This window comes from Mauremys reevesii, linkage group 13 (genome assembly GCF_016161935.1).
Source record: "Mauremys reevesii isolate NIE-2019 linkage group 13, ASM1616193v1, whole genome shotgun sequence".
Taxonomy (NCBI): Eukaryota; Metazoa; Chordata; order Testudines; family Geoemydidae; genus Mauremys; species Mauremys reevesii.
The window spans coordinates 5,067,573-5,083,650 of record NC_052635.1 but is presented as its reverse complement, the minus strand read 5'-3'; the positions used below and the strand labels follow the sequence as shown (position 1 = coordinate 5,083,650).

The 16,078-nt window shown below is 64.6% G+C and overlaps 1 protein-coding gene across 2 annotated transcripts; it reads right to left on the bottom strand.

The window, feature by feature from the left end:
* Positions 1-11: 11 nt before the first annotated feature.
* REC8 (REC8 meiotic recombination protein) lies at positions 12-15,773 on the bottom strand. Of its 2 annotated transcripts, none has more exons than XM_039499195.1 (19): positions 14,098-15,773; positions 13,888-13,956; positions 13,191-13,333; positions 11,551-11,626; positions 10,570-10,684; positions 8,621-8,690; positions 7,938-8,017; positions 7,629-7,746; positions 7,467-7,530; positions 6,308-6,399; positions 6,131-6,222; positions 5,911-6,048; positions 4,730-4,796; positions 4,538-4,656; positions 4,172-4,220; positions 3,033-3,099; positions 1,788-1,895; positions 1,594-1,700; positions 12-461 (listed from the first exon to the last, which is right to left on the bottom strand). In XM_039499195.1, the coding sequence occupies exons 1-19, from the start codon at positions 14,151-14,153 to the stop codon at positions 370-372; spliced, it is 1,722 nt and encodes a 573-aa protein (XP_039355129.1). In that variant the 5' UTR covers positions 14,154-15,773; the 3' UTR covers positions 12-369. The 2 variants fall into 2 exon arrangements, with proteins under 2 accessions (XP_039355129.1, XP_039355130.1); XM_039499196.1 differs by having other exon boundaries at positions 7,938-8,014.
* Positions 15,774-16,078: the final 305 nt, after the last annotated feature.

Below are 16,078 nucleotides of genomic sequence, written 5' to 3'. Positions count from 1 at the left end.
GGCGGGGGGCATGAACCTCAAGGTTAGGGGAAAGGAGATGGGGAGGGGGTGGGGGGAAAGACCCAGCCCCTGTTAGCAGGGGGGCAGAGGGGCCATGGAGAGGGTGAGCCTATGTTCTGCCCCCTCCTGCAAGGGGGGTAGGTGAGAAAGCAGGGGGCAGGGTGATGCTGGGCCTCCCTTTTGCTGTGCAGGGAGGGGTCTGAGTTTGGGGTCTCAGCGCTAGAGGAAAGGAAAAAGCACCTGCTCCCCCTGCCCCCAAATACCTCAGGGGGCAGGTTGCTGGCAAAACACTTTAATTAGAACAGATTTGTAATGGGGGGGAGAGACCCATTCAGCAGTGGGGAGCCTCTTCTCCCCCTGGCGGGGCCCCTAGCCTGGGCGGAATCGGGCCCCACGTTTGAGGAGAATCGGCCCGTAGGGCTCGGCCTGGTCCAGCTGCAGGAACTGGAGCCCGCAGAGAACTGCAAGAGAGGGGGGAGAGTTAGGGCTGCTGCCAACACACCCAGCAGCGCTCGCCCTACAGCAGGGCCCCACACCCACAGGAGCCCAACCCCCTGGGAGCAGGGCCCCACACCCACAGGAGCCCAACCCACTGGCAGGGGGCAGCAGGGCCCCACACCCACAGGAGCCCAACCCACTGGAAGGGGGCAGCAGGGCCCCACACCCACAGGAGCCCAACCCCCTGGCAGGGGGCAGCAGGGCCCCACACCCACAGGAGCCCAACCCCCTGGCAGCGGGCAGCAGGGCCCCACACCCACAGGAGCCCAACCCCCTGGCAGGGGCCGCAGGGCCCCCCACCCACAGGAGCCCCACCCCCTCGCAGCGGTCAGCAGGGCCCCACACCCACAGGAGCCCAACCCCCTGGCAGGGGGCAGCAGGGCCCCACACCCACTGGAGCCCAACCCCCTGGCAGGGGGCAGCAGGGCCCCACACGCACTGGAGCCCAAGCCCCTGGCAGCGGGCAGTAGGGCCCCACACCGATGGGGCTCACCTGGTCAGTAGGGGGCAGCAGGGCCCCACACCCACTGGAGCCCAACCCCCTGGCAGGGGGCAGCAGGGCCCCACACCCACTGGAGCCCAACCCCCTGGCAGGGGGCAGCAGGGCCCCACACCCATGGGGCTCACCTGTGCACTAGGGGGCAGCAGGGCCCCACACCCATGGGGCTCACCTGTGCACTGGGGGGCAGCAGGGCCCCACACCCACTGGAGCCCAACCCCCTGGCAGGGGGCAGCAGGGCCCCACACCCACTGGAGCCCAACCCCCTGGCAGGGGGCAGCAGGGCCCCACACCCACTGGAGCCCAACCCCCTGGCAGGGGGCAGCAGGGCCCCACACCCATGGGGCTCACCTGTGCACTAGGGGGCAGCAGGGCCCCACACCCATGGGGCTCACCTGTGCACTGGGGGGCAGCAGGGCCCCACACCCACGGGAGCCCAACCCCCTGGCAGGGGGCAGCAGGGCCCCACACCCATGGGGCTCACCTGTGCACTAGGGGGCAGCAGGGCCCCACACCCATGGGGCTCACCTGTGCACTGGGGGGCAGCAGGGCCCCACACCCACGGGAGCCCAACGCAGGGGCAGGGCCCCACTCACCGAGGCAGAGGTAGAAGATGCGGCTGGCGATGATGCGCGAGGTCGTGGTGGGCACCAGGGACCGGAAATCCGTCTCCCCGACCTGCTCCAGCTCTGCGGCCACCAGCCTGGAGGGGAGACAGAGCCAGCGCCAGTGTAGAACCCAGGAGTCCGGGCCCCCCGCTCCCCCCACTCAGGGCCGGGCCCTGGCCCACCTGCGGATGTACTCCAGCGTGATCAGGTCCCTGTCCGGGGGCAGCTCCAGGCTGACTTCAGGCAGCTCGGGGACGATGGGCAGGGCCTCCTCGGGCTCCGGCACCAGCCTGGGGACAGGGCAGAGCATTAATGGGGGGCGGGGGGGCTATACCCCGCCCCCCCAGTGGGGTCTCACCTTCGCTCCTCGGGGGTCACCAGCCTGGGGACAGGGCAGAGCACTAAGAGGGGGCCGGGGGGGCTATACCCCCCCCCAGTGGGGTCTCACCTTCGCTCCTCGGGGGTCACCAGGCTGGGGACAGGGCAGAGCACTACGAGGGGGCCGGGGGGGCTATCCCCCCCCCCAGTGGGGTCTCACCTTCGCTCCTCGGGGGTCACCAGGCTGGGGACAGGGCAGAGCACTAAGGGGGGCCGGGGGGGCTATACCCTGCCCCCCCAGTGGGGTCTCACCTTCGCTCCTCGGGGGTCACCAGGCTGGGGACAGGGCCGAGCACTAAGGGGGCCGGGGCTATACTCTGCCCCCCCAGTGGGGTCTCACCTTCGCTCCTCGGGGGTCACCAGGCTGGGGACAGGGCCGAGCACTAAGGGGGGGCCGGGGGGGCTATACCCTGCCCCCCCAGTGGGGTCTCACCTTCGCTCCTCGGGGGTCACCAGGCTGGGGACAGGGCAGAGCACTAAGGGGGGGCCGGGGGGGCTATACCCTGCCCCCCCAGGGGGGTCTCACCGCTCCTCGGGGGTCACCAGGCTGGGGACAGGGCAGAGCACTAAGGGGGGCCGGGGGGGGCTATACCCTGCCCCCCCAGTGGGGTCTCACCTTCGCTCCGCGGGGGTCACCAGGCTGGGGACAGGCCAGAGCACTAAGGGGGCTGGGGCTATACCCCCAGTGGGGTCTCACCTTCGCTCCTCGGGGGTCACCAGCCTGGGGACAGGGCAGAGCACTACGGGGGGGCTGAGGGGGCTATACCCTGCCCCCCCAGTGGGGTCTCACCGCTCCTCGGGGGTCACCAGGCTGGGGACAGGGCAGAGCACTAAGGGGGGGCGGGGGGGGCTATACCCCGCCCCCCCAGTGGGGTCTCACCGCTCCTCGGGGGTCACCAGGCTGGGGCAGGGCCGAGCACTAAGGGGGCCGGGGCTATACCTGCCCCGGGGGGTCTCACCGCTCCTCGGGGGTCACCAGGCTGGGGACAGGGCAGAGCACTAAGGGGGGCCGGGGGGGGCTATACCCTGCCCCCCCAGTGGGGTCTCACCTTCGCTCCTCGGGGGTCACCAGGCTGGGGCGTGGCACCTCCTCCCCGGTGGTCTCCAGGGAGATCTCTGCCAGGGGGCAGGAGCAGGGCTGGGTCAGGGCTGACTGTGCCACCCCCACTGCCCTGGCTGGGGCAGGGGAGAGACCCCCCCAGAGCCCCTCCCTGGGGCACGGTGCCCCCTCGGCTGCGCCCCCCCTGTCCGAGCCCCCCCCAGAGCCCCTCCCTGGGGCACGGTGTCCCCTCGGCTCCCTCCCTGCACCCCCGGCTGCGCCCCCCCAGCCCCCTCCCTGGGGCACGGTGCCCCCTCGGCTCCCTCCCTGCACCCCGGCTGCGCCCCAGCCCCTCCCTGGGGCACGGTGCCCCTCGGCTCCCTCCTGCACCCCCGGCTGCGCCCCCGAGCCCCTCCCTGGGGCACGGTGTCCCCACGGCTCCCTCCCTGCACCCCCGGCCTTGCCCCCCCCAGCCCCCTCCCTGGGGCACGGTGCTCCCTCGGCTCCTCCCTGCACCCCCGGCCGTGCCCCCAGCCCCTCCCTGGGGCACGGTGCCCTCGGCTCCTCCCTGCACCCCGGCCGTGCCCCCAGCCCCTCCCTGGGGCACGGTGCTCCCTCGGCTCCTCCCTGCACCCCTGGCCGTGCCCCAGCCCCCTCCCTGGGGCACGGTGCCCCTCGGCTCCTCCCTGCACCCCGGCCGTGCCCCCAGCCCCCTCCCTGGGGCACGGTGCCCCCTCGGCTCCCCCCCTGCACCCCCGGCCGTGCCCCCCCAGCCCCCTCCCTGGGGCACGGTGCCCCCTCGGCTCCCTCCCTGCACCCCCAGCCGCACCCCCCTGGCTGAGCCCCCCCCCCAGCCCCCTCCCTGGGGCACGGTGCCCCCTCCGGCTCCCTCCCTGCACCCCAGCCACACACCCCGGCCGAGCCTCCCCCCAACCCCCTCCCTGGGGCACAGTGCCCCTAGCTGAACCCTGCAGCCTGGCCCCCCTGCTGAGCCTCCCCAACCCCCTCCCTGCGGCCCGCTGCCCCCAGAGCCCTCCTGCGCCACGGCGCCCCAGCCGAGCCCCCTCCCCTCCCTGCGGCCCGCTGCCCCCAGCCGAGCCCCCCTGGTCCTCTCCCTGCAGAATGTCTCCCCCCCCACGAGCAGCTCACCTGAGGAGACCATCACAGGGATGCTGGGCTCTAGGGCCTCACGTGCAACCTGTAACAGAGGGTGACACTCAGCGCGGGGAGGGGAGTGGGGTCCAGTGGTTAGAGCAGGGAGGCCTGGGAGCCCGGACTCCTGGGTTCTCTCCCCGGCTCTGGGAGGAGAGTGGGGGCTAGGGAATAGAGCCAGGGATGGGGGGCTGGAGCCCGGACTCCTGGGTTCTCTCCCCGGCTCTGGGAGGAGAGTGGGGGCTAGGGAATAGAGCCAGGGAGGGGGGGCTGGAGCCCGGACTCCTGGGTTCTCTCCCCGGCTCTGGGAGGAGAGTGGGGGCTAGGGAATAGAGTGGGGGGCTGCCAGGGCCCCCCAGGTACCTCCAGTTCGCTGACTGGCTCTTCCTTTCTCTCCTCCTCGGCCCCGAGTGCCGCGTAGTCCACGGGCCGCAGGACGGCGCAGCGCTGCCACAGGGCGAGCAGCTCGGGGGGCAGCCAGCCTGGGGGGCACGGACAGGGTGAGGGGGGCAGGGACCCAGCGCAGGGACCGAGGGAGCGGGGGGGGGCACTCACCATACGTGGGGGCTCTTAGCAGCTCCGCTGGGGTCCGCCGCTGCCGGGCTGGCACCTCCACCACCTCCTGGAGCAGAGACAGATGGAGTGTGGGGGCTGGGAGCCAGGACGCCTGGGTTCTCTCCCAGTTCAGGTTTGTGCTCGAGGGCTGACACTCACCGGGGGGCTGGGACGCGGGGTGGCCGGCAGGGGCGGCTCTAGGAATTGCGGCGGGGGGCGCGCTGGCGGTCGCCGGTCCCGCGGCTCCGGTGGTCCTGCCTGGGGAACGTCCACTGGAGCCGCCTGCCGCCCTCCCGCAAGACACCGCCCCAAGCACACGCTTGGCGCGCTGGGGTCTGGAGCCGGCCCTGGTGGCCGGCACTCACCGGGGGGCCGGCACTCACCGGGGGCCTGGCACTCACCGGGGGGCTGGCACTCAGCAGGGGCTGGCACTCACCGGGGGGCCGGCACTCACCAGGGGCTGGCACTCACCGGGGGGCTGGCACTCGGCAGGGGCCGGCACTCACCGGGGGGCTGGCACTCACCAGGGGCTGGCACTCACCGGGGGGCTGGCACTCGGCAGGGGGCTGGCACTCGGCAGGGGGCTGGCACTCAGCAGGGGCTGGCACTCACCGGGGGGCTGGCACTCACTGGGGGGCTGGCACTCAGCAGGGGCCGGCACTCACCGGGGCTGGCACTCACCGGGGGCAGGCACTCAGCAGGGGCTGGCACTCGGCAGGGGCTGGCACTCACCGGGGGGGCTGGCACTCACCGGGGGGCTGGCACTCGGCAGGGGCTGGCACTCACCGGGGGGCTGGCACTCGGCAGGGGCTGGCACTCACTGGGGGGCTGGCACTCCGCAGGGGCTGGCACTCACCAGGGGCCGGCACTCACCGGGGGGCTGGCACTCACCAGGGGCTGGCACTCACCGGGGGGCTGGCACTCACCGGGGGGCTGGCACTCGGCAGGGGCTGGCACTCACTGGGGGGGCTGGCACACACCGGGGGGCTGGCACTCACTGGGGGGCTGGCACTCACCGGGGGGCTGGCACTCGGCAGGGGGCTGGCACTCACTGGGGGGCCGGCACTCACCAGGGGGGCCGGCACTCACCGGGGGGCCGGGACTCGCTGGGGGTCCGGGACTCCAAGCAGGGGGCCGGGACTCGCTGGGGGGCTGGCACTCGCCGGGGGGCTGGCACTCACCAGGGGCCGGCACTGGGCCCGCACATCCAGGATCTGTTTGTTGAACTGGTCCCGCGGGATCTGGGTCACCTCGTCCAGGAAGCGGGGCTGGCGCCGGGGGGTGCGCGGTGGGGCCGGCTCGTACACGGCCAGCTCCAGCTGTGGGGCACAGGGGGGCACGGGTGAGCCACGGGCGCCCTGCCCAGGACAGGCCATCGGCTGGCCCAGGCCCCCCACTTACCTTCGGGCTGATTGGGGGGCGCTCCACCCTCGGGGTCACAGCTGGGGAGGGGGGAGGGGGCGGCAGCCCTGGCTCCCTCGGGGGGCTCAGCTCTGTGGGGCAGAACCCAGAGCAAGGGTTAGAGGCTGGAGACCCCCCAGCCCCCTCGACCCTCCCCCCCTCATGCCCCACACGCACCGGGGGGCGGGGGCAGCTCCTCCTTTGGCAGCCGGGCCAGCTCCTCGAGCAGGATGGGGGTCTCCACCTCGGTGGGGGGCTCCTCACCCACCCTGTGGGGAGAGATGGTCAGACCCCGACCCCCATTCCCCGCCCCCGGCCAGCCCCATACGGTGCCCCCTAGTGGGGAATGGGCCCGTGCCCCATTCCCTGCCCCCAGCCAGCCCCACCAGGCGCCCCCTAGTGGGGAAAGGGCCCGTGCCCCATTCCCCGCCCCCGGCCAGCCCCATCCGGCGCCCCCTAGTGGGGAAAGGCCCCATTCCCCACCCCTGGCCAGCCCCACCCTGACACCCCCTAGAGGGGAAAGGCCCCAGGCCCCATTCCCCACACCCGGCCAGCCCCACCGGGCGCCCCCTAGTGGGGAAAGGGCCCATTCCCTGCCCCTGGCCAGCCCCACCCCGGTGCCCCCTAGTGGGGAAAGGGCCCCTGCCCCATTCCCCACACCAGGCCAGCCCCATCCGGCGCCCCCTAGAGGGGAAAGGGCCCCTGCCCCATTCCCCACCCCCGGCCAGCCCCACCCGGCGCCCCCTAGTGGGGAAAGGGCCCAGTCCCTGCCCCCGGCCAGCCCCATCCGGCGCCCCCTAGTGGGGAAAGGGCCCATTCCCCACACCCGGCCAGCCCCACCCCGGTGCCCCCTAGTGGGGAAAGGCCCCAGGCCCCATTCCCCGCACCAGGCCAGCCCCATCCAGCGCCCCCTAGAGGGGAAAGGGCCCCTGCCCCATTCCCCACCCCTGGCCAGCCCCATCCAGCGCCCCCTAGTGGGGAAAGGGCCCATTCCCTGCCCCTGGCCAGCCCCATCCAGCGCCCCCTAGAGGGGAAAGGCCCCATTCCCCACACCCGGCCGGCCCCACCCCGGTGCCCCCTAGTGGGGAAAGGCCCCATTCCCTGCCCCTGGCCAGCCCCACCCCAGTGCCCCTAGAGGAAAGGGCCCGTGCCCCATTCCCCGCCCCCGGCCAGCCCCACCCCAGCGCCCCCTAGTGGGGAAAGGCCCCATTCCCCGCCCCCGGCCAGCCCCACCCCAGTGCCCACTAGAGGGGAAAGGACCCAGCCCCCCAGCCAACCCAACCCCGCCCTGGGGCTGGTGCGCCCTAGAGGGGATGCCCCACGCCTGCCCCCTTACCGGGTTGGGGGTGACAGTCTGGCCGTGATCTCGGCCTCCCGGGCTCTCATCTCCTCCTCCAGCTCTGGATGGGAGAAGGAGGCAAGAGATGGGGCTGGGGTAGCGGGATGAGCCCCTTGTGCCCCCCTCCCCAGCCCCTCAGGATCCCTGTGGCCCCCCCACCTTCCATGGGGCGTCTCCTGGGGGGGGCGCGGGGTGAGGCGGGGGGCAGGACGAAGTCCTCCTGCTCAGCCAGCAGGTCGATCTCGCGTGCCGTGATCTCTGGGAGGTCGCGCTCGCCCTGTGGGGGGGGAGAAAGGGGGTGTCACATTATGGATATGCCCCCCCATCCCATATCCCCCATAACCCTATGCTGAGATCCCAGCCCCCCAAGGCCTGGTTCCCCTAGGCTGCCCCCATCCCAGACCCCCATAATCCCGAGATTCCCCCACATTTCCACCCAGATCCCAGCCCCCATGGTTCCCCCCACACCTCGATTTCCAGCAGCTTGATGGGCTCCACCTCCTTCATGGTGATGATTTCGGGGGACACAACTGTGATGGGGGGCGCTTCTGGGTGGGGTGAGAGAGGGGGTGAGCTGGGGCTTAACTCCCACCCTGATCCCCCCCCCCCCGCAGAGCCCTGGGGAAATGAGGGCGGGGGGGGGGGCAATGACATCAGACCAGATCTTGGGGGCATTAGAAAGGAGGGTTCGGGGGACCAGGGAGACTAGCTGGGCTGGGCGAGCCTGGGGTTACTGGTTACACTGGGATGAACTGGGACTAGGGCTGGGACTGGGGCACCGGGTACAGTAAAATGGCTTTACTGGGGTTATACTGGGCCACTGGTTACATCAGATTTGTGGGGGTCCTGGGCTTTACTGGTTATACTGGGAGAGTGGGTATACTGGTTACACTGGGATGCCAGCTGCACTGGGCTCCTGGCATTGCTAGGTTACACTGGTCATGCCAGGATGCCGACATCACCAGAATGTCCTGGTTATACTGGGAGACGGCGGTTACTGGTTATACTGGGAGATGGCGGTTACTGGTGCTGCTGGGATACGGTGGTTACTGGGTATACTGGGAAGCTGTGGTTACTGGTTAGAGTGGGATACGGGTTCCACTGGGACTCCATCCATACCATCCCCCCGGCCCCACAACCCACTGACTCACCTGCCCTCCTGCGCCGGGGGGATGGGGATGGTCTCTCTGGGGGGGTGGGAGCCTCCAGAATATGTCGAATCTGGGGGAGAAGCAATGTCACAGGTCAGCCCCATCCCCCCATGACCCCAGAGGGGAGGCCTGGAGATAGTCACAAAGGAGGGGGAGACAGGATGTGGGGGGGCATCATTGCTGTTGCTGTGGGATGGGGGCAAGGGCAGCAGAGACACGGGGGGTACCTGTGGGATGTCAGTGGGGGCTGGACAGTTGGGGTATGGGGGGTACCTGTGGGATGTCAGTGGGGCTGGACAGTTGGAGTATGGGGGGTACCTGTCAGATGTCAGTGGGGCTGGACAGTCGGGGTATGGGGGTACCCGTGGGATGTCAGTGGGGCTGGGCAGTCGGAGTATGGGGGGACCTGTGGGATGTCAGTGGGGCTGGACAGTCGGAGTATGGGGGTACCTGTGGGATGTCAGTGGGGCTGGACAGTCGGAGTATGGGGGTACCTGTGGGAAGTCAGTGGGGCTGGGCAGTCGGAGTATGGGGGTACCTGTCGGAAGTCAGTGGGGCTGGACAGTCGGGGTATGGGGGGTACCTGTGGGATGTCAGTGGGGCTGGGCAGTCGGGGTATGGGGGTACCTGTGGGATGTCAGTGGGTCTGGGCAGTTGGGTTATGGGGGTACCTGTCAGATGTCAGTGGGGCTGGACAGTCGGGGTATGGGGGTACCTGTGGGATGTCAGTGGGGCTGGGCAGTCGGGTTATGGGGGTACCTGTCAGATGTCAGTGGGGCTGGACAGTCAGGGTATGGGGGGTAACCGTGGGATGTCAGTGGGGCTGGGCAGTCGGAGTATGGGGGTACCTGTGGGATGTCAGTGGGGCTGGACAGTCGGAGTATGGGGGTACCTGTGGGATGTCAGTGGGGCTGGACAATCGGGGTATGGGGGTACCTGTGGGAAGTCAATGGGGCTGGACAGTCAGAGTATGGGGGTACCTGTCAGATGTCAGTGGGGCTGGACAGTCAGAGTATGGGGGTACCCGTGGGATGTCAGTGGGGCTGGGCAGTCGGGGTATGGGGGTACCCGTGGGATGTCAGTGGGGCTGAACAGTCGGGGTATGGGGGGTATCTGTGGAATGTCAGTGGGTCTGGGCAGTCGGAGTATGGGGGTACCTGTGGGATGTCAGTGGGGCTGGACAGTCGGGGTATGGGGGTACCTGTGGGAAGTCAATGGGGCTGGACAGTCAGAGTATGGGGGTACCCGTGGCATGTCAGTGGGGCTGGACAGTCGGGGTATGGGGGTACCCGTGGGATGTCAGTGGGTCTGGACAGTCGGGGTATGGGGGTACCCAAGGGATGTCAGTGGGGCTGGACAGTCGGAGTATGGGGGTACCCGTGGGATGTCAGTGGGGCTGGACAGTCGGAGTATGGGGGTACCCGTGGGATGTCAGTGGGGCTGGACAGTCGGAGTATGGGGGTACCCGTGGGATGTCAGTGGGGCTGGACAGTCGGAGTATGGGGGTACCCGTGGGATGTCAGTGGGGCTGGACAGTCGGAGTATGGGGGTACCTGTGGGATGTCAGTGGGGCTGGGCAGTCGGAGTATGGGGGTATCTGTGGGATGTCAGTGGGGCTGGACAGTCGGAGTATGGGGGTACCCGTGGGATGTCAGTGGGGCTGGACAGTCGGAGTATGGGGGTAACTGTGGGATGTCAGTGGGCTGGGCAGTCGGAGTATGGGGGGTATCTGTGGGATGTCAGTGGGGCTGCGCAGTCGGGGTATGGGGGTACCCGTGGGATGTCAGTGGGGCTGGACAGTCGGAGTATGGGGGTACCTGTGGGATGTCAGTGGGGCTGGACAGTCGGAGTATGGGGGTACCCGTGGGATGTCAGTGGGGCTGGACAGTCGGAGTATGGGGGTATCTGTGGGATGTCAGTGGGGCTGGACAGTCGGAGTATGGGGGTACCTGTGGGATGTCAGTGGGGCTGGGCAGCGGTGGCTCCATCACCCCGAAGAAGGGGTCGGGTGCATCCTCCAGGGCCTCCATCAATAACAGGTTGTCGGGAAGCAGCAGCCCCGGCCTGGGGGTAAATGGGGGTCAGAGGCCAGAGAGAGAGAATGACCCCCCAAATCCCCCCACAGCCCCCTGAGCCCCAAACACCCCTCCTGCCTCTCCCCAAAGCCCCCCACGCCCCTCACAGCCCCCCTGAGCCCCACACACCCCTCCTGCCTCTCCCCAAAGCCCCCCATGCCCCTCACAGCCCCTGAACTCCCAGCCCTCCTGCCTCTCCCCAAAGCCCCCACACCCTCACAGCCCCTGAGCCCCTCAGCCCTCCTGCCTCTCCCAAAGCCCCCACGCCCCTCACAGCCCCTGAGCCCCCAGCCCTCCTGCCTCTCCCCAAAGCCCCCACGCCCCTCACAGCCCCTGAGCCCCACACACCCCTCCTGCCTCTCCCCAAAGCCCCACCCCTCACAGCCCCTGCCCCTCAGCCCTCCTGCCTCTCTCCCCCACACTCCTCACAGCCCCTGAGCCCCCCAGCCCTCCTGCCTCTCCCCAAAGCCCCCACACCCTCACAGCCCCTGAGACCCACACACCCTCCTGCCTCTCCCAGAGCCCCCCCACACCTCACAGCCCCTGAGCCCCACACACCCCTCCTGCCTTCCCAAAGCCCCCGTCCCTGAACTGGTCCCCACAATCTCACCAGGACCTTTCCTACCCCACTGATCCCCAACCTGCTACTGAGCCCCCCTCCCTCTACTCCCCCCCCATCTCCTCCTCCGTTCTGACCCCTCACCACCGCTATGCTCCCCCCATGGCCCCTCCCTTGCCAATTGGCCTCTGACGCCCCTACCTGGGAGAGGGGTTACAGGCATATCCTAGGTGCTGTGGGGGTTCAGGAGTGTCCCAGGGGTTATGGGGGGCCCCAGACCCCTCCCCATGACTCACTGTTCAAGGTCCCCCATGTCGATGCGGATCTGCTGCTGGGCCCGGCTTAGACGCTCCAAGGTGTGCTGGATCTCCTCTGGGGGGCAGGCAGGGGGTGGGGGTGAGATGGGGGGGCTGGATCTCCTCGGGGGCAGGCAGGGGTGGGGGTGAGATGGGGGCTGGATCTCCTCTGGGGGCAGGCAGGGGTGGGGTGAGATGGGGACTGGATCTCCTCTGGGGGCAGGCAGGGGTGGGGTGAGATGGGGGCTGGATCTCCTCGGGGGCAGGCAGGGGTGGAGGTGAGATGGGGCTGCATCTCCTCGGGGGGGGCAGGCAGGGGGTGGGGGTGAGATGGGGTGGCTGGATCTCCTCTGGGGGGCAGGCAGGGGGTGGTGGTGAGATGGGGGCTGGATCTCCTCTGGGGGCAGGCAGGGGTGGGGTGAGATGGGGGCTGGATCTCCTCTGGGGGCAGGCAGGGGTGGGGGTGAGATGGGGGCTGGATCTCCTCTGGGGGCAGGCAGGGGTGGGGATGAGATGGGGGCTGGATCTCCTCTGGGGGCAGGCAGGGGTGGGGTGAGATGGGGCTGGATCTCCTCAGGGGGCAGGCAGGGGTGGGGTGAGATGGGGGCTGGATCTCCTCAGGGGGCAGGCAGGGGTGGGGTGAGATGGGGGCTGGATCTCCTCTGGGGGCAGGCAGGGGTGGGGTGAGATGGGGGCTGGATCTCCTCTAGGGGCAGGCAGGGGTGGGGTGAGATGGGGGCTGGATCTCCTCGGGGGCAGGCAGGGGTGGGGTGAGATGGGGGCTGGATCTCCTCGGGGCAGGCAGGGGTGGGGGTGAGATGAGGGGCTGGATCTTCTCTGGGGGCAGGCCGGGGTGGGGTGAGATAGGGGCTGGATCTCCTCGGGGGTAGGCAGGGGTGGGGGTGAGATGGGGGCTGGATCTCCTCGGGGGCAGGCAGGGGGTGGGAGGTTGGAGGGCCTGGAGTTCCTCTAGATGGTGGGGGTGAGCTCGGGGTTGGAGGGGATACGCAGCAGGGGGACAAATCTAGACCACCCCCAGGGCTTGTCTACATGGTGTTTTAAACTGGTTCCTAAAGCCAACCCAGGCTCAGCTGGAAGTGAATTAAGGGCATCTACACCCCCTTTAGCTAAACCTCAGTATCGCACCCCGAACTCCACTGGGGCCATTGCTGAGTGCAGCTCTGGCTGCCTGAAACTGCATCAGTCACCTCGCCATTGATGGCTCTTAATCCAAATTAAGAGCATCCACACACCTATTTAGCTAAACCAGTTTCACAACAATTTCAGGTTGAGGCTAGATTTGGATGGGAAATTGATTTTTGGAACTTTTCAGCAAATTTAAATATTTTTGGAGGGGTGTGTGTGGAAATGGGTGGGTCTGAGGGGTTGTTCCCCAAAATCTGGTGATTAGTGAGAGGTGTCTCACCAAGGGGATGAGAAGTGGGAGCAGGGGGCCTTGAAATTGGAGTGGGACTCCTCTGGGGGGCATGTCCCCCCTCAATTGAGAGTTGTTGCCTTGGCAACGTCACACCAGCTGTCTCTCCATTCCAACATGCCCTCCCAACCCTCTCGCTGGGCTGAACTGGGGAATGGAGGCGGTGGGTCAGCTGGGATGGTGGTTTGGGGGTGGGGGGACTCACCGATGAGGTAGTGGCACTGTCGGCTGTAGACCCGCACCACCCCATACTGCAGCTGGGCAGAGAGATAGAGGGAGAAGCGGGGCCGGGGGGCGGAGGGCGTGGGCGGCGGGGCCTGCACCAGAATGTAGGACAGGATTTCTTCGCTGCGCCGACCCGTGCCGATGGGGAGAACGAGAGAGAGAGAGTCAGTGCTTCTATCCGTCCTCCTCTTCATCCCTCCATCATCTTCATCCTTCCTTCCTTCCCTCCCTCTTCATCCCTCTATCCATCCACCCTCTTCATCCCTCCTTCCATTCCTCCATCACTCTCCTCTTCATCCCTCCATCCACCCTCTTCATCCCTCCTTCCTTTCCTCCACCGTCCTCATCATCCCTCTATCCATCCACCATCTTCATCCCTCCTTCCATCCCTCCATCCACCCTCCTCTTCATCCCTCCATCCACCCTCTTCATCCCTCCTTCCATTCCTCCATCACCCTCCTCTTCATCTACCCCGTCCACCCTCCTCTTCATCTCTGTCCACCCCCACCCATCTCTCCCTCCCTCCATTCTCTCCATCCATCCCTCTTTCTCTCACCCATCCTCTAGATCCTACCCTTGTCCATCCCTCCTGCCCTTCATTCCTGGCTCCATCCATCCGATCTTCTCCCGCCCACATCCATGTCTCCCCCCTCCCTTCCTCTCACCATGACACCCACCATGTTTGCGGCACATTCACTTTCAAATATTCTCTCTTCACCAGCTTGGTGCCACCCGTGGCTGCCAGCCTGGGATGAGGGAGAAGGGGGTTAAAATGAAGGTGGTGGGGTCTCCTGCCCCAGATCCCCCCAATCCACCGACCGGAATCCCCAGAATATACACACACCCCCGTATTCCCCCTTGACCAGATCATGGCATGAGGGCATTACCAGATGGTGGCAAAGCGGCCTGTATGGCGCTGCAAGACATTGGGGTAGTAGAACATGGTGGTGCTGGGCTGGGGGAGCTAAGGGGACCCCCAAAACAGCCTCCTCAAAGACCCCGCAACCCTGTATGAGGCTCCTCCACTACTGAAATGGGACGTTCACAAATCCTACAAAGTCAATAGGACCCTGAAAAACTCTATAGCTTCAGCTGAACCCCCAAATATCCTGGATTCTGCAGCACCCCAGGAATCTTATAGAGTCAGTGGGACCCCAAAATATTGCAAATTGTGTGATGTCTTAATAAACCTTATCAACTTTTTGGGTTTTTTTTGGGGGGGTGGAAAACAGGGATTTTTTTTGTTCCACTGTTGAAACAAGACAAAATTCAGAGTCAGAGTAATTAAATAAAACCAACTTGTTAGCAGCTAATGAAGATAGATAAATATTTTGCCTGAAGCATCAAGATTTTAAAACCTACTGGGTGACACAAATCGATTACTTTTTATATAAAAAATAATTAACAGTTGGGATTAATTAGGTCGGTTGATGAGAGGAAGAAACATGTTAAATATTAACAGGGGCGCTTTGGTTATTTTTAAATTGATGCTGGGGATAAACCTGCCCAGGGGAAGGGAATTTGGCATTTAACTCGGAAGCAATTAATTAGGATATTAAAAATGAATGATGGGTGTTAATTAGAGGGATGGGGATATGGGGTTAAAATGAGGCTGGTGAAGAGAAATCAGATGTGGATTTCCTTGTCTAATAAAGCACAAACTCTAATTAATCATGATATGAAATAGTAATACCGTTGATTAATTAGGTTAATTAAAAAGGAGGAGGAAGTGGTGTTAAAAATCACATGGGCAATTGGAAGCAGATTTGAATCCTTCTCTTAATGAGGAGCCAACTAATTAACTGTGATGTTAAAAAAAAAGATTAACGACAGAGAACAACATTTACCAACACTATTAATAAGAGTAAAAACGCTGGAAAGGGATACTATGAATACATTAATTAAGGAGATGTGTAATTATTGGTGCTATTAATACATTAGTGATGTACAATTAAGAACAATAGAAAGTAACAGTGATATGAATAAATTAATTGGGAATTTGGACAATTAACTGTGCTGCTAATCAGTTAATGATGTCGAGCAACTAACACTTTTTAATACATTAATTAGGGCAATGAACAATTAAAGTTGCTTTTAATAAAGCTAGGGAACAGGAAAAGTAACAGTGATCTTAGTAAATTAATGAAAAAGCCTAGCTATTAACAGCAATACTATTAGTAATCAGTGAAGACAACTTAGTGGTTATGAAGAACAATTAACAGCAATACTAATTAAGTAGGGAACGAACAATTAGAAGTGGAGAGAGAAGTGAGATACTGTTGAGAGAAGGAAATATTTATTGAAATTGCACAGCCAGAGGTGCTGTTAATTAGCTAATTAGGAGTGTACAGTTTAAACTATTAAGAAATTAGTCCAGTGGCCAATTAGAGGTGCTAGTCATGAATTAGTAAAAAAAGAAAAAAAATGTTGGAGGCGCTGTCAATCAACTAATTAGTCCAATAGACAATTAGAAACCCTATTAATAAACTAATTAGTCCACTGGACAATCGGAGGTGCTGCTAATGAATGAATTAATCCAATGGACAAATAGAGGCGCTGTTAATTAGCTAATTAATCCAATGACTAATTAGGTGCGTTAGTCCAATAGACACTGGAGGCGATGGTCATTAGGCTAGACAATTAAGGCTGATGTTAATGAACGAAGACAATTAGAGATGCTATTCATTAACGGCGTGGCCCCTCCCACCCAGGCCCTGCGCCCACGCCCTCCAGAGTGAGGCAGGGTCTGGCCGCAGCCCTCCGCCTTTATAACCGCCCTACGGTGTTTCCACCAATGGAAGATGCGTCTGCTCTAGTGCTCCAGCCAATCACCGGATCCTGGTGCCACGTGGGGCTCTTCCCTTTGGC

Excerpts from the sequence above, each read along its gene's own strand:
- REC8 (XM_039499195.1), bottom strand. The coding sequence starts at position 14,153 with ATGTTCTACTACCCCAATGTCTTGCAGCGCCATACAGGCCGCTTTGCC. Across the intron at positions 10,685-11,550 it reads GACATGGGGGACCTTGAACA|GCCGGGGCTGCTGCTTCCCG; the intron begins GTGAGTCATGGG and ends ATTTACCCCCAG. Across the intron at positions 4,657-4,729 it reads GCTAAGAGCCCCCACGTATG|GCTGGCTGCCCCCCGAGCTG; the intron begins GTGAGTGCCCCC and ends CGTGCCCCCCAG.